This window comes from Mauremys reevesii, linkage group 14 (assembly GCF_016161935.1).
Source record: "Mauremys reevesii isolate NIE-2019 linkage group 14, ASM1616193v1, whole genome shotgun sequence".
Classification (NCBI taxonomy): Eukaryota; Metazoa; Chordata; order Testudines; family Geoemydidae; genus Mauremys; species Mauremys reevesii.
Window position 1 is genome coordinate 2733364 of NC_052636.1, and position 22981 is coordinate 2756344.

General features: G+C 49.5%; 1 protein-coding gene across 1 annotated transcript in view; it reads right to left on the reverse strand.

Moving 5' to 3' along the window:
- Positions 1–7624: 7624 nt before the first annotated feature.
- The window catches only part of LOC120381455 (zinc finger protein 271-like), a gene marked incomplete at both ends in the record, with an annotated part of 75324 nt that continues 59967 nt past the window's right edge, over positions 7625–22981 (reverse strand). The window contains one exon of the mRNA XM_039499658.1: positions 7625–8102. Within this exon, the coding sequence (XP_039355592.1) occupies positions 7625–8102 (478 nt within the window). The remainder of the gene's footprint in view (positions 8103–22981) is intronic.

Genomic DNA, 22981 nt, shown 5'->3' on the forward strand with positions numbered 1-22981 from the left:
ACTCTCTTCTCCCAGCATCACATATTGGCCACCAGGGACTTGGGGCCCAGCAGCGCAACGGAAGGCAGTGGACAGAGCCACCCTCGCCTTGAAGCTCCGGCTCATTAAACCACATCTTCAATCGCTGATGGCCAATGAGAGACCGACATCGCTTGTTATTTTAGCACTTGGAAATGCCATTGGTCAATCACTGGATCTCTGTAATGCTGTTACAGAACAAATGAACATAGAATCTCATGTGACATTCTATACCTTTGGGGGAGCGGCTGTAACCCCCATAATCCTCATTTTCATATTATCGTGATCTTACATATAGAGCATGACTTGTAACGTATCAGGGAAAGGATATGATCTGCTGAAAGTCACTTCTCTACCCATAGATGTAGACCATTCATGCATAGGAAGTTATGAGAATTGTGCAGTGTGGTTGTCACTGTGCTGTAAGGTGGGGGAGTCAGCCAAATATTAGCTCCCCTGTGGCAACAGCAAGGAAACAACCCATCGACAGCCATTGTCCAGCAAGGGAGCTACAATGCAATGACTCACCTGCATGAGGACACCCCAGGGGAATTGCTCAGACTTGCTTGGAGAGACGCAGTGATGCTCACCTGACTCTGAAGGGGGGAGGGGGGCAAAGCCATGAGGGAGGAAAGGACATGATAAAAGGAGACACATTCGCCAGGCTTTATCTCTCTCTGTCACCTACATCTACAGAGACCCCCACACCAAGCAACTGAAGCGCTGATGAAAGGGGAGAGCCTGGCTGAAAAGCCACCAGCCAGCCTGTGGTGAGAAGCATCTGAGTTTGTAAGGGTACTGAAAGGGTTAAGATCAGCTTAGAATTGAAAGCAATGAGGAGTCCAGTGGCACCTTAAGGACTAACAGATTTATTTGGGCATAAGCGTTCGTGGGTAAAAAGCCCACTTCTTCAGATGCATGGAGTGAAAATTGCAGATAGAGGCATAAATATAGATTGGAACATGAAGTGACGGGAGTTACCGTACAAGGGGAGAACCAGTGTTGAAGGCTAATTCAGTCAGGGTGGATGTGGTCCTCTCCCCATAATTGATGGGGAGGTGTCAATACCAAGAGAGGGAAAATTGCTTTTGTCGTGAGCCAGCTACTCCCAGTCCTTATTCAAGATCAAATTAATGGTGTTAAGTTTGCAAATCAATTGTAACTCTGCAATTTCTCTTTGAAGTCTGATTTTGAAGTTTTTTTGAATGGCTACTTTGAATTGTTGGGTGTAAATGTGCTATTGACTATACAAGTTCCATATGGTCTCGTGATCTGGAGTCCTGGTTTTCACCAAGGCGGCCTGGGTTCAATTCCCAGTGTGGGAACAATGCAAAGCTTCTGTTCAGAGGGGAGGCAGGAAATGAAAGGAATAAGAAGGGATCCTGCTAGTGGGGGAGTTGGACAGTGTTGGGAGGGGACCCCAGGAGTTGGGGTGGGGCAGTGGTCTGGGGGGAGAGGAGGGAAGGCTCCCAGCTCTGTGGGAAGTTGACATTCTGGAGAGCAGAGGCCTGGCATGATGGGTGGGAAGAGTGAGTGTGTCTCTCTAAACTCACCACCAGCAGGCTTGGAAGAATTATATATTTGTTGGTAAATGTCAATTTCTGTGTAAACACAACCCAATGGCAAAATCTTTCCATCGATAATAATCAAAACTAACAGATGGGCAAAGTAAGAAACATGTTGCTTGAGAACTTATCCTATTCTAATCCTCTAGGGTTCCCTTTTGCCTTAGGCACCACCACGTGGGCATTTCATATCCCTCCTCATTTTCACAATTTCCTTTGCACAGATCCATGAACAGCAAAACCTCCCTGTGTCTATTGTCTGAGCCAGGGCATTCGATTCCATTGAAACCTTCTCTCCTGCAATGGCAATGGTCAGACACAGGGAATGCGTCCACCTTCCCCCTGGCAGTGAGATATTCACTCTCCTCTTCATGCTGCTGCTGTTATTCCATGAGTCATCAAGGATGGAATAAAAAGCTGAGTTTCTCCAGGGTAAGGAAAGAAAGGAGCCACCAACGCCCTCAAAAATCTCAATGCCCAGAGAAAACCTGCCTCTGTTATTGGACTCCCAGAGGTGCTGGCAATACAATGGGAAAAGGGACTGTCTGAATTGCCAAGGCAGGGAATGAACAATCTACAGCAACATCATTAACCACAAACACACTCTAATCATGCTCCAGCCAGTAGGGAAATGGGCAGGAACTCTGGCTGTTCAGCCATGGCCACACTTACAGAGCTGCACAGCAGTGAGTGTGCTGGGGAAGCTGGTCTGAGCAATTTGTAATGACCCTTCAGTGAGAACAGAACCAGAGTGTAGAAAGGCCCCTCTGTTAAGTTGGTTGTGGCTGAGGCCTTAGGTAGCTGGGCTAGAAAACCCTGGGTGTCTTTCTGTGAAGGTCTGATCCTTGCCAGCTAGGCAAGGCTGGTGCGTGGTGTCTCCATGGCTGTACTTTCAGGGTCTGATCACAACAGTGCCATAGGGAGCCAAGCCTAGACATATTCAGAGGCTAAGGCCAGGTCAATGTTTCAAACAGTGAGTCTATGCTGCTGCAGCTCAGTAATGGAGAGGCTCTATGCCAGGGTTTCTCAAACGTCCTTTCACTGCAACCTCCTTCTGCCAAAATAACTTAATACGTAGCCCTGGAAAGAGGGACCAAGCCCCTCCACTTGGGGGGGCAGGGGAGAGTGCCAAAGACTGAGCCCCAGTGGGGGGGAGGGCAAAACCAAAGCCTGAGGGATTCAGCCCTGGGGGGTGGGGGGCTCAGACTTTTGGCTTCAGCCCCAGGACCCAACAAGTCTAATGCCAGCCCTGGTGACCCCATTAAAACAGGGTCATGACCCACTTTGCAGTCCTGACCCACAGCTTGAGAACCACTGCTCCATGCTGAGGGGGGAAAGTTTTCCTGTTGGTGTAGTCAATCCACTTCCCCAGGAGGTGGCAGCTCTGTCATGGGGAGAAGCTATATTGGTGGGTGTGCAAGCTGTGGTGTTTACCACATTTAAGAAGTTTAATCAAACCCCATTTTTAAAACCACCTGTGGTCTGGGAATGGCAAAGGAGCTCGATGAAGCAGGGTCTGTCCTTCAAAGTCCTGGAGATCACAATTCCATACTCCTGTTGTAATGGGGGTATAGCTCAGTGGTAGAGTGTTTGATTGCAGATCAAGTGGTCCTTTGTTCAAACCCAGGTGCCCTCTTAAAAAAAAAGAAAAAATTTCATTTTCATTCTCCATTATGTTCAGGAGCTCCACCATACGAGGATGTTTGAAATGAATGTGAACACTCAGCATTTTGCTGTCCAAATGCATAAAAACCTAGCAAACCTGTCCATCAGCTGAAATCAGTTCTAATCCTCTAAGTGTCTAGTTTTTGTTTTCATCAATTAAACAAAGGGATCATTCCCTGAAGCAGAGCACAAGTTTGAAATACAGGCAGCATAGAGCCAATATTCATAATGTGAACTACAAAAAAATGATACACATCTAGAGATAGCATCGTTATAATCAGCCAATCAGAACCTCTCCATAGACCCCTTACACAACAACCTTTCTACAATATTGGCTGCAAATATAGAACAGTGGTCACAATGGTGATCTATACAGTTACAGATTATGTCAATAACATCACAGGAGGTGACACAGCATCAGTGAGACTGATACTGGAATACTGCCTCCAGTTTCGGTGTCCTCATTTGAAAAAGATGTTGTGAAATTGGAGCTGGGGCAGCAAAGAGCCACCTAATGTTCTGAGGACTAGAAAAAATACCTTCTGGTGAGCTATTGAAAGAGCTCAACCTGATTAGCTTATCAAAAGAAGATTGAAAGGTGACTTCATTGAAGTGCCTTAATGGAGAGAAAAGATTGGGTATTTAAGGGCTCTTTAATCTAGCAGAGAAAGGCATAAGAAGACCCAATGGCTGGAAGGTGAAGAGAGACAAATTCATATTACAACTAAGGCACAAATATTCAACAGTGAGGATGATTCATCACAGGAACAAGCTACCAAGGAAACTGGTGGATTCTCCATCTCTTGATGTCATTTCATGAAGACTAGATGCCTTTCTGGAATGTGTTTGCCTCAAAAGTAGCTCTTGTGTCCTACAGGAGGCCTGTGATATGCAGGGGGTCAGATTAGATGCTCTAATGGTCTCTTCTGGCCATAAAGTCAACTAATTTCTGAAAAACTGAGTGTAGCACTGGGAGCAGCATCTGATGTTTTCCTGTCTAGCCGGCTTGCTGCCTAGAACGAACGCTCCTTGAGTGGGGTGATCCACAGGGAGTAGCTCAAACCTGCAAAGTGCCTGTCCAGGGGCAGGACATTAGCCCAGCAAGGGAGGGGTGCGGCAGTGACATCACAAAGGCCTTTTGCAGGACCTCAGCCAATTGGTCAGATTTGGTGACCTCACAGAGAGATGCTGACATCAGCCAGGCAGGACAGGGGCGAGAGGCCAGGGAAACCTCAGAGACCCCTGTGGCTTTGCTTCAGCAAGTCTCCTTCTCCAGGTCTCTCTCTGAGGACTGAGAGAGTATTCGGGTGTGAGCACCAGGAGGAACCTCTTTCGAGTTTTCTCCTTCCCTTTTCGTGATTTTACTAGAAAACAGCCGTCCCTGTTTACAAGGTAAGAGGCACCTGGAGGTTTGAAACCTGTTCAATCTGATCCATCTGGTGACAGTTGAATTCTAGGCATGGAAAACACGAGCTTAAGGAGGCAGAACTTTATTCTGCACCTGGGATTTTGTCCCTTAGAATTACTGGGGCCATTCGGGTTTGTTCTTTTTGCTTCCCCTCTTCCTCCCTCCTCTTTTTCTCTTGCTTCCTTTGTCCTTTTACCTGTTCCCCTCCCAACACCAGGAGGGTGTGCGTGTGTGTGTTGCGGGGGAGTGTTCTGCAGCTCCCACTGTGGGAGGTCCACCCAAAAATATGGGGCTGAAATAGTGCTTGGGCAGTGATCCCATCAGTGACCTGGGCCATCCTTTGGGCTCGCTGGTGAGAACCCTCAGCCTCCCATCCTCAGTCTCTACCCCGATTGGCTGAGCATGGGGTTATTGACAGGGAGGAGATTCTGGTCCTTGGTGTTCTCTCTTAAGAACAAGGAAATAAGTCAGAACCAGTTCTATTTTTGATGAATTTTGCTGCTTCTCTGCATTAATGGTCTCTGAGCAGTTCACAAATCTATCGTTGCAGTTCTCCTCAAATACTTGCTGAATAATTACTGTCACTGTTGTTGGTCTGGAGCTCATCAGAGCACTTTATTCAGGTCATTCACTGTCTGAAATTCAAGATCCGATGGTTAGTTTGAAAATCAGGGCTCTTAGGTCCTATTCCCAACTCTGCCACTGGCTGGGTGTGTGACCCAAGACAAGTCAATTCTCCTTTCTCAGCCTTAGCTTCTCCCTCTTTCAAGTAGGGATAATAATGATCCGCTCATACCTACCTCACGGTGAGTGGAGGCAGGGCCGGCTCTAGGTTTTTTGCCATTCCAAGCAAAAAAAATTTTGGCTGCCCCCACCTCAGCCCTGGGGTCCCCCGGCAGACGTGCCTGCTAACCGAGCCCTGGGCTTCCCCCCCCCCCCACCGCCCCCTGCCACCCCCGCCCTGGGCTCTACCCCCCCCCCCCCCGACACCCTGTGCCAACAACATAGGTTTGGTTCTCCCCAGTCCACCCAGGCTGAGCTGCTCCCGTTTATACTCCGTCTCCAGTCAGAACATGCCCAGAGAGGGTGAGGGGGTGTGGCCTCTTCAACCCACATGGCGCAGTTAACCCTAGCAGTGCCAGTGCAGGGTGGATGCACCTCATCACAGACAGCATTTCCCAAAATGTTGGGATTAACTAGGAGATCTCTTCAGGAGTAACCTCCTGTAGGGACTGGGTCACAAATACCTTGGGAACCAAATACCTGGGCGTTTTCCTAGTTCTGAATCACTTGCTGTGGAATTCTATCCCTGGATCATCTGAGACAATATTGACTTAAACAACTGAACTACCCTGTGACCATGTGCACTTACTTCGGTCAGTTGCACCCATTTGGGGTCTGCTGCTGTTCACCTTTTCAGAGTGGAGATTTAAACATAAGACTGTTTCTCTGATAATATGTCCAACAGCTTGGAGTATTCTCTCCTGTTGACTGAACTGCATTTGAATTTTCTCCATGTCATCATGCAGGGATAGGGGGGGAAAACAAACCTGAAGTAAAAACATGGTAATTTGTCTGAAATTTCCCCAAAAATCTGAGCTACATTCTGTCAAACAAAACTAACATGCAGTTATATGAGCAAGGAGCCTTCATGAAAGATAGAAAACCCATATCACAGAGAGGTAGAAGACACTTTCATTTTAATTTAAAGTGAAATTCCAGACTAGGTTACATCTGATGTCTCAGAATCAGGATGAGAGGTTCTCCCATGATCCAGTGAAACCTGCTTCACCCAGCGCTTTCTCATGCATCCGACGAAGTGGGTATTCACCCACGAAAGCTCATGCTCCAAAAGTCTGATAGTCTATAAGGTGCCACAGGATTCTTTGCTGCTTTTACAGATCCAGACTAACACGGCTACCCCTCTGATACCTTTCTCATTAGTGTTATTTACAGGAAAACAGCCGACCTTCCCAGAAGCGGCTTTGCCATTGAGGGAAAAGGGGATTTGAACAGTGCTTGGAAGCCATTTGAAATCCCCTTCCAAGTCTGACACTTTCATCTCCTGCCAGACTGACTCTGATTTAGGATCAAAGACGTGTACAAGCACCATTCCCAAGCATGGACAGGCAAGAACATGACCCCACCAGACACGCTGGGAAGCGAAGGAATACGAAGGGGTGAACTGTGCATGGCTCAGGCACAAGGTAACAGTTCTGGGGTGATGGGGAAGGATGGAATGTCTGAGTCGCCCCATCTCCTTCCAGTGTCACAGAGCCTAAAATGACCCTTATTTCCCTGACACTGCTCCAGCTCTTCTTCATATTTAAATATATTTTAAATGAGAAAAAAGTCAACAAAATAACTGCTGTTCTGCACAATCCAGTGTAATGTGAGAACAACTGGGAATGAGGAAATCTGTCCTCAAAGAGGAACTTGACGTCTCTAACAATAACTTTGCACTGGCAGGAGGAGTACAAATGTGAATCTCCAGGTTTGTTTAGACAAGGAAATGTGATGGTGATTAGGTCAGATCAGGAGGAAATGTGCTAGATAACCCCACTGACTATCCATAGCCCATGTCTTTACTGCAAGAATAGCTGTCTTATTACATCAGGAAAGTGAACTCAAGCTAGCTAACTCCACGGCAACCACAGTGATGAGACCCAGGTAGATTTTATCTCAACGTAGCTGGTTGAAGACACCCCCCATCTCCCCCACCTGGGGTGATGACATTCCTGGTAGAAAAGACACCCACTCCTATGACTCGCAGGACAATGGAGTTGATACAAAGGACCACAGGATCCACCCCAAAGATGGGCGAGCTTCAAAAGTGGGCAACTCATGTGTGGGAGCTGAGGGACTACAATGTGCAAAAGATGCAAACAGCCTTAACACTCACTACCTGGGAACTGTCAAAAGAATTAAAGAAAAAAATCTCCTGACAGCTCTAGAGAAGGTTTTTATGAAGCTTATCTCCTTTACGGATTCTCTGATGTTTAGAAAGGCCTGAGCTATGAGTGAAGCTTTTCCCGCACTCACTGCATTCATAGGGTCTCTCTCCTGTGTGGATCCTCTGATGCATAGTAAGGTTTGAGCTCCGAGAGAAGCTTTTTCCACACTCGCAACATTCATGGGGTCTCTCTCCTGTGTGGACTCTCTGGTGAGAGATAAGGGAGGAGAAGTGACTGAAACTTTTCCCGCACTCATGGCATTCATAAGGTCTCTCTCTTGTGTGGACCCTCTGATGCCTAGTAAGGTTTGAGCTTCGGGTGAAGTTTTTCCCGCACTCACAGCATTCGTAGGGTCGCTCTCCCGTGTGCGTTGTCTGATGAGAGATAAGGGCTGATCTCTGAGTGAAGCTTTTCCCGCACTTGCAGCATTCGTAGGGTCGCTCTTCTGTGTGGATTCTCTGATGAGAGTTAAGGGTATATCTCTGAGTGAAGCTTTTCCCGCACTCACGGCATTCATAGGGTTTGTCTCCTCTGTGTATTCGCTGATGCCTACTAAGGGCTGAGGTACGATTGAAGCTTTTCCCACACTCACAGCATTTGTAAGGTGTCTCTTTCGTGTGGATTATCTCATGTCAAATACGGGCTGAGCGGTAATGGAAGTTTTTCCCACACTCACTACACGTAGTCTCTCACTTTTCCGTGAGGATTTTCTCCTGGGACGTAGTTTCCTTGAGGTCCCTGTGAGTTCCCTGACAATTAATGGGTTCATCCACTCTCTCCTCTGAGTGGTTTCCCTGCTCTCTCTCTGGTCTGTGGTAATTTTCACCAGCTTTTCCCTGCTCACGGGGGCTGGACACGCTCCCTTTGGCTCTTCGCAGTAATTCCCCATGCGCTTCGGCGAGCTCAGCATCTTCCTGGTGAGGATTCTGCTCCTCGCTCTCCCTCACCACCCCATCACCTGCTAGAAGAGAGGAGAAATCTCAGAATTGGGGATGGAAAGGCAGAGAGCAAACCCAAGTAAGTGCTGGAGAGACAGAAAATAAAAATCAGGGACTGAACCCCCCCCCAAACTCTTCCCCACAGGGGACAGTGGAGGGGATCAATTCTGCTCCCCACCCAGGACCGGCCTTTAGGGGGGGCCGTACGGGTGCCCCACCCAAGGGGGTGCCGGGCGCAGGGTTTGGATTCCCACCAGGTACACGCATATTCGTTCACCTAAAGGTGGCGTGTCAGGTGTCTGTCGAGGAACTAGTTAGGTAGGTCTTAGGTAGCTCTTAAAAGCTTTGCCAGTCCAGCTCTATTGTTTAAGGCTGTGAAAAAGTGCACACACGCACACCATCCAACATGGCTCTGCTGGCCAAAGCTCAATTACAGATACAGCTATAGTGGCAAAAGCATCCATTTTTTAAAACAGGAAACTAAATGCTCATAAGCTACATTAATGCAGAGTTAAGGTTGCCCAGTGCTGTCTCCTGCCTTGCACCATATGGACGGTGAGTAAACTTAAACCTCTGCAGACCAGGAAAAGTTAATGTAAACTTTCCCCCAACCCTTAACCCTGTAGCTAGCCAGAACCAGTGAGAATGGTTCTGTGTGGGCCGTGCAAAGGTTAACCAACTGCCAAAGGGACTCAGGTATTCAGCTCAATGCAGCAGTAACGGGATGAATTCTATGGTCTGTGGTATAAAGGATGTCAGAGTAGACGACCTAATAGTCACATCTGGCCTTAAAATCTATGAACCTATAATCGACCCGAGGAAAGACTAAGACATTGTCTGTGCTGTGCTCACAGGTGTGAATCTCAGCACCTATCCGCATGCCTCCAGCTGTGTGCACTGGGCCAGCTGTAGCTGTGTGCACTGGGCCAGCTGTAGCTGTGTGCACTGGGCCAGCTGTAGCTGTGTGCACTGGGCCAGCTGTAGCTGTGTGCACTGGGCCAGCTGTAGCTGTGACTGGCTGATGGAGGGATTGGTTGCAGCAGCTGGGCAGAGCTGTGCCTGTGCTATGCAGAGAGGTGCATGTGAAACTTGGGGGGCAATTCTGCCTCATTTCCGTGCTGAGTGTTGTAGGCTTGGTCAGCAAAGGTGCCCAAGGGTGTGTTCTTGCCATGGGGGTTGTCAGCACCCTGGTGGCATATGTTCGAGTGATCTGTGGGGCTTAGTGAGGGGTAAGTGAAGGCAGTGACTCAAAAGGAAAACTCAGGTTGAGGGCAAGGGGGTAGTAACACTGTGCAACTCTCAGATGGCCTGGGTGCAGGAGGTTCAGTACTGGAGAGCAGGCCAGGGGGAGGAAGCTTCTGTTTGCTATGATTGAGTTGAACCCGAATATTATCTTAGCAAAGAGAAGAACATGTTAGACATTCTGCTGTACTGCTCTGTTCCCAGAGCGCTCTGTAACAGGGGAGGGGAGAGGGCTAGTGTGGGTGTCTCTGGCATGTCGGGGTGATGCTGAAACAGGGCAGAGCAGAGGTGGCATTAGGGGAGTGGCATGAACCTTAACGCTGCATTTCTCTTTCTAAAAACCAAGGGGACAGGAACCCTTACCCAGCGAGGTCACATTCTCACAGTTCTCCTGCATGACCTCCCTGTAGAGGGCTCTCTGAGTGGGGTCTAGCAGAGCCCCCTCTTCCCTGGTGAAATACACAGCCACCTCCTCGAAGGTCACCGGCCCCTGAAAGAGCAAGAGCCCAACACTCAGTACCTGCTGCCCCACTCACAGCCCCACTATTCAGGGAGGAAAGGAGCCAATCAAATGGAAGCTCTGAGAGAGTCAGCAGAGTCCTATCCCCACACTGCTGAGAGCAGCCAGGAGACATCTGGGTGAGGGGACGAAGTGAGAGCCCCTTGTCTCTCCCAGCAGATCCACCACAGACCTACTAGCCAGAGGCTGATACAGGAGATGGAGTCCCCAGTAGGGTCCAGGCACAGCCCCATGGTAGAGAACCCAACACCCTCCCCACTGCCAGCAGCTGGATGTGAGGGGCCGGGACATCTTCCCTACACCTCCCTGCTGGGTGCCCCCTTTCCATGTCACACCAGCCCCTGGCTAGCAGGCTGAGGGTTCAGTCCTGGAAACCTGGTCAGTTTTCCCAGCCCTGCCCAGGGAGTTGCTTTGTCTGTTTCCTGTTTCACAAATTAGGGAATTTTCTCCCCCAACACCCAAGTGTTTGTTCTGAGGATCTAGGCCCATGTTAACAAGTCCCAGAGGGTTTGTCTCACACTGTCCCCACTCCCTATCCTCACCCAGGGTATTCCCTGCCCCCCTCCAGCCCTAACTCCCCAGAAGTTGCCACCTCTTCAGTATTTCCTGCCCCTCTCCCTCCAGCAGGAACCCACCAGCAACCCCCCAATAACCCCTACCTGAGCTGGCTCCACTGCAGCCATTTCTCCTGTCCCATGGGAGGCTGGGACGAGCTGGAGCGAGAGGTGGGCGTCATTCTGCAGCCTGGCAGGGCGAGAAGGGCAGTTGTGGAGGTTTCAGAACAGGCTTCAGTTCATTTCACATCACGATTCCCCCAGGCCCTTTCCCTGCAGACAGAGATTGTAGATTCTGCCAGGCTGGGAACATGCTCAGTCCCCACAGTGCAGCACAGACCTGGCCCCTGGCCCCTCCTTTCCCCCTTGTGCTCCCCCCAGCAGCAGGAACCAACCAAGACATTTTGAAGCCCTCCCAGCACCAGGGTGTGAATCAAACCCTGGACCAGACCAGACCCAAAGGAGCCCCCCTTGGGGGGGTCCCCCTGCCCCTGCCCCCAGGGCAGCGCACTCCTGCCGCAGGGGGAACAGGGAGAGTCCGGGGCTGGTTCTTCCTCTCTCTGCTCCTCACCTCGGTCACAGGGAAGTGACCCTGGGCAGGGAGGCTGCAGTGAGTGTGCCGGGGGGGGGGTCAGAGATCTGGGAACCTGCCCCCCCCCCAATTTCCCCTCCCCCCCTCTCCCGTCCCCTCCCCTCCCCTAGCGCCCTGCCCCGGGCTGGGAGCCGGGGTCACCGCCCCGTTCCGGGGTCTCCCGCGGCGGCCCCGCCCCGCCCGGGCGGGGACGGGGGCACCGGGCGGGGGGACCCGCTTCACCCCCCCGGTACCGGGCACCGCAGAGCCGGGGGGGGGGGGGCGGCTCAGACTCGCCGCGGGAAGGATCCTCCCGGCCTCAGCGCTGCAGCAGCTCCGGGCCCCCGGGGGGGGCAGCGATGGGGGGGGGCACCGCGCAGAGCCGGGACCTGCCCCGCCCCCCGGGCTCCGTCACCGGGAGCCTCGGCAGAGCCCGGGGCGGGGCCCAGCTGGAGAAAGCTCCGCCCCTGCCGGGCCCCATCCCAGCGGGGGCGAATCCTGCTGCGGCTCCGCTGGGGCCGAGGCGGCTCCGAGGCTTCTCCCGGGTTCCCCGGGGCAGAGTCACGTGCCCGCCCCCCCGGGGTCTCTCACTCCCCGGGGGCTCCGGGCGGGGCTGGGGCGGGCAGAGCCCGGGGCTGCCCGGGGGGCGGGGCCCAGCTGGAGAACCCTCCCCCCCCGGGGAGCAGCAGCGGCTCAGCCCGGGCCCGGCTCACGCGGAGGCGGCAGCAGCAGCGGCTTTGTTCTCCCGCCCCCAGCGGGGCTCGCACGGAGCATGCGCAGTAACAGCTGCTGGAACCCTGGGCTGGAGAGGGCGGAAGTGGCCGCGGGGCAGGCTGGGAGATGTAGTTCCTGACTCTCCCTGGAACGGAAGTGACGTCGGCGGGGGAACCGGAGCCGGAGCCGGGCTGCGAACGAGCGTTGGCTCTGCCTGGCTCGCGCGGGGCCGTTGGAGCCTCTCCCGGGCCGGAGAACGGTTGGTGCCGTTGGAGCTCTGGGCATGCGCAGATCGCGGCGGGAGAGCCCTTCATTAACCGTGGGGTCCCTGCGTGGGGCCGGGCGGAGCTGGGGGGTGAGACCGGGGCGGGCGGGCGGGAAATGTCGGTGCAGCCCGGACCTGGCCGGGGGGGGGCAGGTGCCCCCCGAGGAGCGGGGAGAGAAAGGGGGGGGCTGAGATCCCCTCGGATTTACCGCTGCCCCCTCCCGTGGGGACCCCCCTCCTCCCCCGTCCTGCCCCCTTTCTCCCTAGAGAGCCACGAGCAGCGCCCAGGGTGACCCCCCTTCCCCAACCCCTGAGAAGTTCCCTGTCCCCCCCCCCGATTGTGCCCCATTTTCTCTCCCCTTCGCCAGTGGCCAGTTCAGGTCTCAGGTTTGGGGGTTTCCCCCCATTTCCACCTGCAGGGATTTGTCCTTGTGCGGGTGGGAAATGGTTCCCCCGAGGGATTCCTGAGCTGGGCAGAGGGTGAATGGGCAGAGGCTGGGGGTCCTGAGACAGGGACACCTCTGGGCTGCGCTGGGGGGGCCACTCTCTGCTGGCAACGGGGCCTGGGAAGGGCCAGGAAGGGGAGGGAGGAGCAAGTGTCCCCCATGGAGATGGCCCAGCCCCAGGTTTCCCCTCCCAGCTACTTCCCCTCCCCCCCCCTGCCCAACCCAGCAGCCCCCCCCCCCCCGCTTGCTAGTCACATTCCCAGACCCCACTGCCAGCCCCTCCCCACTGATAGTGACTTTGTGACTCCAGCCCCCTCCTTTCCCCTGTGAAAAGACATCACCCAGGGCTCCCTGCCGACCATGTGAGTGTGGGGCAAGAAGAATCCCTCCCATTCTGTTGTTGATTCAATAACCTTGTATAATCCCCTCAAATTTCCCATCTTTTCTCTTCAACTGTTAAATGGTGACACACAATCTCCCAGATGTTGGTGCTTCTCTCTTATATTGGCAAATATTTACTTTGTGCCCCATTTTCTCCTCAGTTCTGAAATACTGATATCTAATGCTTGAAAAATCGTCCCACTTTTCTCTCCAGGTGTGTGACTGAGATCAGGGCTCTTATCGTACTGAGCATGGCCCTGTTCTGACAGCTGCTGCAGAGACCTCAACTGAGATCTGGGCCCTGTTCTTCCAGGCGCTGCAGAGACCCCAGGTGAGATCAAAACCCACTGTTGTGCCAGGTAAAACTGAGACCTGGACTGAGATCACGCCCCCCTTGTGCCAGGCAGAGCACGACTGCGACTCAAACCGCTGCCTCCATTGTGCTGGGCACTTCAGAGACCTCGACTGAGATCTGTGTCCCCGTTGGATCTGGCACTGCACTGACCCCGACCCAGATCACGTCACACCACTGTACTGGCTGAAGGCCTTAGCCTGTCACAGTAAGAGAAGGCCATTCCACAGACAGTGATCTTTCATTCCTTCTTTAAATCTCTATAACTAGCTAAGTGATAAGAATACACCTACATTCTTAAAGTATAGGCCTTTGCAGACAGGCCTGAATATCTATAGCCTAACACTTGGTTCTGCCTCAGCACAGGGGGCTGGAGTAGACGACCTCTCAAGATCCCTTCCAGGCGTACATTGAAATAATTCTCTTTTGTGCTGTGTCCTGTTCTACGCTGAGCTGTTTTGCATGGTGCCATTTGGAACTGTGATTGCCCCATGTTGTGTTGCATAGTTTTATGGTGCATTGTTTTGCCTCAGCTTGTTTGGTGTCTGTGTTGTGTTGATTTGAGTTGAGCTCTTTTGCATTGTGTACTTTTGTCCTAAGGTGTGTTAGTTTGCATTGTGTTGCTTTCTTCTCCTTAGTATTGTGTCATTTTATGCTGTGCAATGTAGGTTTTTGTTTTGTTGTTGTTTTTTGAATGGCCTGACATCATGTTGTCGTGTGGTTTTTCTCTGTATGTTGTTTTATATGTATATATTGCATAGCATCCTAGACATGTAGGGCTAGATAGGACCTCAAGATGTCATCAAGTCCAGCTCTCTCTGCCGAGGCAGGACCAAGTATCTGTAGATTATCTCTGACAGAGCTTTGTCCTACTTGTTCTTAAAAACTTCCAGGGAAAGAGACTCCCTAGCCCCCTTGTAAGACTATTCCAGAGCTGACCTGCCTTAGCTCTGGGGACACCCACACAGACTGTAGTGGTGAGCAGCTCTGGAGAGAGAGGAGACCCCAGTGAGTGGGCAGCTGGGTAAAGAGACTGAAGTTGGGAGGAGAAACATTGACGTGGCCAAGGTCACCCAGGCTGTCCGTGACCGAGCTAGAAATAGGTTCTAGTGCCACCGTACTGCTGTTTCTGAAGGTCTCTGCCATCCTGGTGTTTTAGGCACTGGTGCAAACTCTTAGTGTAGACAGAATTTACACTAGTGCACTCTGATTGGCACTGGTGCACCATGTCCCTGTTTGAAGGCTTATAGGGGAGGGGGGGCAGTGACCTCCCTGAGGCCTGGGGCTGGCTGAACAGTGCAGCTGGTCAGGGAGGGGCAGCAGTGAGTGATGAAGGTATGAGCCAGGAGCACAGCCCCACAGGACTGGACACTGACTTCTCCTGACCCAGGGGACACCCCCGAGCTGTACGCAGGGACTGCCGCTGAGCTGTGCATCCATGGACAAACCACCTGTTCTTGCAGCCTAATACAATGGGGTCTGGGGACCTTTCCAAGCTGCGGGTGACGGGGCTCTGGCGTTACCGGGGTCTGTTCCTGACTCTGTCCCTGACCTGCTTGGTGACCTGGGGGAAGTCACAGCCCCTCTCTGTTTTCCTCCTACCCATTGTCTACTTGGATTGTGATCTCTTTGGGGCAAGGACTGTCCCTCTCTGTCTGTGCAGAGCCCAGCACAATGGGGGTGCTGATCTCAGTCAGGGTCTCTGCCATGTGCTGCACGATGGGGCCCTGATCTCCATCAGTGTCTGTGCAACGCAAGGCACAGTTGATAGACTCACAGACTTTAAGGCCAGAAGGTAGAGGTGTATTTCAGATGAGATCTCATCAGTGCCTTGTATAACAGTACTAACCCTTTCATGTGTCTGCTGGAAATACCTCACCTGATGTATCCTAGGACTGCATTAACCTATTTCATGGCCGCATCACGTTGACAGCTCATAATTATCCTGTGATCAACCAATACAGCCAGGTCTTTCTCCTCCTCTGTCAGTTCCAGTTGATAAATCCCCAGCGTATAGCAAAATTATGCACTTGGGGACTAACAACTAGAATTTGTGCACTATTAATTTTCATCCCATTTCTATTACTCCAGCTTTCAAGGACATGCAGATTTTCTTGTATGATTTTCCTGTCCTCCTCCATATTGGCAATCCCTCCCGGCTCTGTGTCCCACTCCCACTTCTTGTGCCAAGATCATTAATAAAAGGGTTGAATAAGATTGGTCCCAAGACTGATCTGAGGAACTGCACTAGTAACTCCCTCCAGCCTGATAACTCACCGTTCAATATGACTCCCTTGTAGACTCCCCTTTAACCAATTCTTTATTGACCTTTCGGTTCTCATATTAATCCCCATCGTCTCCAATTTAACAAATAGTTTCCCATGTGGAACTGTATCAAAAGCCTCACTGACGTCCAGATCAGGTTTCTCTGGCACAATCTACCTTTTGTAATACCATGTTTTATTTATTTATAGCGCTGAAGGCTGGGAGGAACTGTTAGCAGTAGGCTGAGAATGGCCATGTGGAGGTGAGGGAGGGGATGGCAGACAGTGGGGAGGCAGGAGGATGTGGCATTGGAGGTGTATGTGGGATTGTGTTTTGTAGGAGTCCATGTCTCTGCTCCCTGTGGCCGTGGCTCGTTCCGTACCAAAGCAGCATGTCAGCAGAGCAGACGCACACACCGTAGCTTTGCCTGGAACACGCAGCGTTCACTGCCAGACGGGCTGGGCGATTTTTCAGGGACCCAGCTTGATATGCCTGGCTGGGGTGGGTTCAGTTGGGCGGGGGTCAGGGCTCTGATAGTTTGCGATGTTCCTTTTTGCATAGTCAGTTCTTTCCATTTATTGTTTTACCCCCACCTATGCCCGAGGCCGCTCTCTTCGTAACTTGCTTCGGTTATTTCACTTCCAGTTTTTAAATGGGATCTAAGAATTGCAAAGCTGAATGAAAGATAAACAAACAGAACCATTTGAATGTTGGCCCAGAGCTGGTAGAACGGTACCTAGTGACGGTCGGCTGTAATGACTGGGTTCCCTACAGCGTTTTCTGGTGGGGCGGATAAAGCAACGTCAAAGAGCCAAATGCGCATTTGAGGGCGAAAGGGCTCGTTGGGTGTTTGCTCTCTAAGGAGCATGTCACCGGCCAGGGCCTGCAGTCTGTCAGGAGAGGTGCGCTGGGGGGTATTTAGGAATCTGAAAATAAAAGGTGAAGACGGCTGGGTCACAATATCCAATGAAATCTTGCAAACAATTATACAAATGGACCCTACTGCTGTTAAAACAACATGGTATTAATGCTGATTCAAAACTGACATTAAAATTAGGAGAGAAACGCATGAGAAATGAACTGACACCTACTTACCATTTCTTAATGCCTACAATTTTGACACTCCCTCACAGCATCTTTTTTTCAAAGTGATGCACAGCACACAGTCAAGTTAATGAATGAAAGCACACCCATTATTGACTGCTTTGTGCTGCATGAGCACCTGATTAAGCACCTAATTACAACTGTACCACTGTAAGTGGAAATGTATCAACCCAACTTAGCTCCAAGGTGTTTAGATGTGAATGAAAAGTTTCTAAATTAAATACATGGCAGAATGGTTAATGGGGAAAATACACTGAAGTGCCTCTACCCCGTCCTGTTGACTTGTTCTCCCAACTCCCCCATGAGTTCTGGCCTCTTGGTCAACTCAGCTCCCAGTCCCACATCAGCTGTGCCGTGTCCCAACCTAACCCATTTCTACTGCAATTCTTCACCCTCCTCATCCAGGCAGGGGGTTGGCGCTGCAGCCCCTAAGGTACCTGCGTTAATCACTGTGTCTCATACTGGGGCTATTTAGATTTCAGGGAACGATTCAGAATTACTGACTCTGGGAGGTGGGAGAGAGGAGAGGCTGAGAGAGCGTTTGCTCTTACGGCCACGTTCAACTCCGGTAGCCTCCATGTTACCTCATCCTCCACCCTCCCCCATGTCTCTGCTCATGTCAGTTTCACCTGGTCATAATGCCACTGGCTTCAGCAGAGCTCCTAGACAGGAGCTACATTATGAGGGGGTTACGGTACTGAGAGTAAAATACATCACAAGGAGGGTGTAATTATCCTGAAGTGAAACATTCCAGTCTAGGAAGTGAAAGACTTCAAGTACTTCATTATGTCGTGGAAAAATTGACCACGCCTTTGATTTTGGGTCAGACACACTGAGGCACTTTTATTATAGTACAAGCATGCATGCAGGGAGAGGGTTAAAACTCCCCTCTGCCTGTTACAAATTTTACCGAGCTTATAAAGTTTAAAACCGCAAATTAGCATTTACTTAAAATACCCTTATTTGGGAGTATCAGTTGTGACATTTGCAAGCTACTTCAGTTTTTTTCATACATGGTGTTTCCTTTTATTGTTTCTGGGCAGTTTTCATTGGTAGTCTGCCTGCCTGTAAGACCCCTCCTTTGCGGTTGCATTGGATAAGGCTCAGCATTCTAGCTGAGCTTCCCTCAGTTCCCCTTTCTCTGGTTTCTTCATCACCCCCCCCCGCATGCCCCGGATATAGACAGACAAGAATTGCAGAAGTTAACCGTTGTTCTATATAGCAATTGGGTTTTGCTAACAGACCTGGGCCTGAAAGGCAGGGGTTAGGATGCAGTTTGCTTCTGACCCTATGGGTGGGGGTCTGGATCTTAATTGTTAATAACGCCTTATTGTTTACCAAATTGCCCAATACAACTACTTCCAATAGAGTTGCACAGCAAGCCCCCTCCCAACTACATGTGCGCCCACCTACGTGCGGCTACATTGTACAAGACTCTTTATTAATTTTCCATTGCTAATATGCTGTTGTACTAGGCCATGTTTCACAATTATCAGTAGGCGTTGGTTCCCCTTTCTCCTGTTGGCCTTTCGATTATGCCATACCAGCTATCCTATGTCTTAATATCAAGCTGACCTATAATGGCCTAATGTTAATTATGCTCAGCTAATTCAACATGGGGCAAGCGGGACACAGTCTGGGGCAAGTGGGACCCCTTAAAATCCCTAACAATTCCCTCCTTTTGATGCCAAATCAATGGCATCAACTTCCTCAATGTGAATATTAATTAAGGCCTGGACCTCAAAACTTGTAGGCTCATTTTATAGGGTGCTTCCAGGGTTTCAGGCAGACAGGGATTTATTTCCTCAAGGGAACAAGGGCCACTTAATAAAGTGGCATAAACAAAGCAAATATAGGGCAGGGACAACAAGCTTTACAACAACAATAACAAAAAACAAATATGCATGGACAACCCTCCTTTTGATAGTCCCCACTATATGTACCTAGAGGTATGGAGGGCTAGAGGGTTTTGATAATGTAATGGGCTAGGCATATCAGGTGGCTTGATTTCCCAAATGTCTTGGCGAATTACCCAATCTCATATGCATGCTTCCCACGGGCCTGGCAGGATTCGGTATGTGGAAGCTCACACTTTCTTTAACTGGTCCATATGCTTGGAAGGAGTACTGTGAATGCACACGAATTACCCAGAGAATTTCCAATTATGCCTTCATGACCACAGGTCAGATGGTACTCCTGAGATGTCTGTAAGGGCCGTGGGCCAAGCCTGGTGCTTAAGATCACTCTGAATGGCCAGTAGCTGGTCACTCAGGAAATCCCAAACATGCCAGATCCCACTGCAATGCCTTCCCAGCATCAGTGATATTTAATACCACCTCTCTTAATACCTTCTGGGTCATAGAACTAAGGGCTGAAATAACGTGCAATCCACCCATTCCTGCCTACACCTGAGTTAACTGCGCCCCAGAAATAATACTGGGTATACTTTTCCAGTTGGCCCAATTTACCTTCAGGCTGTTGGGTTTCACAAATACTTGGACAAATAGCGGCAATTTGAAAGGGAGTTAATGGTAAAGTAAACCTGATAGTTCCTAACGTGGCATTAAGTATAATTTATTTGAATCCCTCTGGGTCTCTTTTCTATAGGGGCTATACCACAGCTATTGGTTATATACGTGGACAACTTCCTGCGATGCCTCTGGGTTTGTAGTACGAGAGGGAGAATACTGTAATAAGGTACAGGTGATGTTATCTGCTACAGGGATGGCCTCTAGGCAGGAAAACAGACTTTTCCATGAGTATCGTGGCAGATTCCAGAAACTAGCATTTTATCTACCTTGTCATAGAATGCATCTATGTCAAAGATTGTTTCCTTACACAGTTTGGCTAGTTTGTTTGCAAGTTCCCCTTTTCCCGTTCCACTGTCCCTACATACTGAGGGTGATGAGCACAATGTAAATGCTGCTCAATGTGGAGAGTCTTGCAGACTTGCTGCATGTCCTGACCCATAAAGTGGATACCTCGGTTACTGTTTATAGAAACAGGGAGATCGAATCATGAATAAAAATCCCTAAACAATTTCTTTGCTACTGTGATGGAGGCAGCCTCTGCACAAGGCAAGGCTCCAATTTATCCAGAGACTATACAGACACATATTCATATGAGCAACCGTTTGGCATGTTGATAAAGTCAATCCAGATATTCACAGACAGGCCCCACAGAGTGGGGTGAGCTGCCGGTTAGTCCGGACTGGCTTACCACTATTGTGTACTACTAGTGTTGTGACACCAGTGCAATCATCCCTCCTTTGCTCACGTGGGCCAAACCATGGGTCACACGAGCAAAGCAAGGCAACAAAGCCTTGGGCGCTACCGAGCGACCATCCAGCTGCTCCATCAGCCCCATCCCACCCTAAGTTCATTAAGGAGGAGAGTTTGAGGAACACTACAAGTTTCATTTTCAGGTAGTTTTGGCTAGCTTCCGCAAGCTATTCTTCGAGATTTCGTAGTCTTAATTCACTTAGCTGTCCGGCAGTGAGGCAGCAAGGGAGAGGTTGCTAGCACTATCACCTTGCTTGCTTGGAGGCTTTATTATGTCCTCAGGTGGAAAGGTTGTGTTCTTAGTAAGATTCAAAGGCTCAGTGGGTTTGTCAGCAGACAAAGGAAAAGTTGCCACATCTTTACCCTGTCCTTTACTCCTGTTGTCTAGAAGGAGCAACAACGCCAGAAGGAAAGATAGACCGCTCATCAGTTGGAGAGTCATTACAGTGAGAAACATGGGCAGGTAGTCAGTTCTCGGCACTTCACAGCAGTGTTGGTAATTAACAGGATTTGATAAGGGTCTTTCAGAATGAGGCCAGAGTAGTTTCTCACTGGTGGACTTCCATGTAGATTCAGCCTTCTGGTTCCAGCAAGCAGCAGAGCTATTATATATAAAAAGACCTAACACATTTCATTAGTCTCTTGCAATAATTAAGCATTGTGTTATTTATTAAATGAATGTCCATCTGAGCCAAAGCCAGCAGGGCACTGTTGATAGTTGCATTGGGTGCCCTGGTATAAATTTTATAAAAGCTTAATCTGGCCTTTCAATTGGGAGTGGCCTTCAAAAGGCATTTAACCATACTAGATCTATGAAGTTGCACAACTTGTTATAATTTTTTCAGTACATTAAGTTCATAATCACTGTTGCTACTCACAGTTTTACAGCAGTTTTGGCATTTGTCTTTTCACAAGAGAATACTTTACTAAAACTAACACATACTTACAATTACAACATTCAAACAAAATTAATCTAAATAATTTTCCTTACTGATTGCAGGCAAAACTGAGGAATTACTTAAATTACTCCCCATATTTCCTGTATTTGTTCTATAGACAGGTCAGGTTTTAATGGTTTCTACCTTTTAACTTCTGTTCTTAAATACATGTTGATTTTTAAATGGAAAACACAAGCCATTTTGGCTTTTCTTTGACAACATAACCGTTGATTGCATAGAGCCACCTTAAGGCTTAGTGTGGGGTTCTTACTACAGCTTCTATTTGCTATTTGTTACCAAACCAGATTCAAAATCTCTTACCAAAATTTTATAACACATTAAATTACCTTAAGGATCAAATATTAAATACCAAAATTAACACTAGTTTCTTTTTGTTTGTTTTTACAACCCCAAAACAACACCAATTTATTATAAAACAAAGATTGTACCCACCATATGTGTTTTTAACAAAATTGACTATCCTTTATAGTCAAATGATTTTTACTTATATAACCTCTTGCCTGGATTATTCACAGACAGTCTTATTGCTTAATTTCCTCCAATAACTACAGAGTTAATTTTTAACTTTCCTTCTTTTAACTTCCTCAAACTGCGGTTGCCTGCTTGTATGGGCCCGATCCTTTTTCTTGCTACATTTTTTCTTTTCATGGGCACAGGCATTGTTTCACTACCAATTTAGCAAGGAGGGCGGGCTTTTGACTTAACCCCCCATCTATCTATTTACATACACACATCACATTTTGATGCATATTATTTATTAATAACATTTTTATATGTCTAGACTTAATACAATCCTTCTCTGAGCCGGTGACAACCCCTCAGCACTGAAAACAACAGCATGAACAGCACAGTAAAATTCCTCTCTCGGTCTAGTTTGAGAGAGGGTTTACTACACTTTGGGAAGTGGTCCTGCTGGGTTTAGACAAATTTCAGCCAGTTGGGCAGCCCCAATGTGCCCAACCCGGTTGGCATGATCGGCTCACAATGCCCACAGGGAGGGAGAGACTTTAACCAGCTGTTCCTGTTGCAACGAGGAAGGGCTGGGGTCAGTCTACTCCTTCAGAGTGTCCTTCTGAAAACCTGCCAGGACCTCATTGTGAGCGGGATCAGACACATCCAGATACACACCATTTGGGGTACAACAGATTGCACAATTTAATTCACAAAGCAAATCTTTTGATATTTCTTCCCCTCGGGGCCAGTGGAGGCCGGGCAACAGCTCCCTGCCTACTTTCTAGGACCATAATATGAGTATATATATGTGGCAGGAGTGCCCTTCTCTGGCATGGGAATCTACCTAGATTCCCCTTTTGCCCCCATTACGGATACCGGGCAGACAATTACAACCTAGCTGACAGGCATCCCCAAAGGGCTAACTATAAAACACTTAACAGACATGCTAGCACAGTGGACAAAACATACAACAAAACACATCACACCCCTTTGCCTCTCTCACCAGCAGTCAGGGTGTAACGCTCAATTATTTCAGCATTCACTGGCACATCTACGGGCTGTTAGCTTCAATTACTGACAGCTAGTTTTACGGCCCCTCCACTGTCTGCCTATTGCTGACGGGAGCCTTGGCCAACCTTATTCTCTAGGACCACTCCGGGGTTACTCACTTCCCCAGGGTTCATAGCGACTTCTACCTCGGGGTTCTAACCCCAAACCTATAACCGACACAAAACAACCTTCACAATACAGGCATGGCGTTGACAAGGAGTGCACCCCTGAGGTGTACAATCCCGTCAAGGTCAAAACTTCCCTTCAGGGGAAATT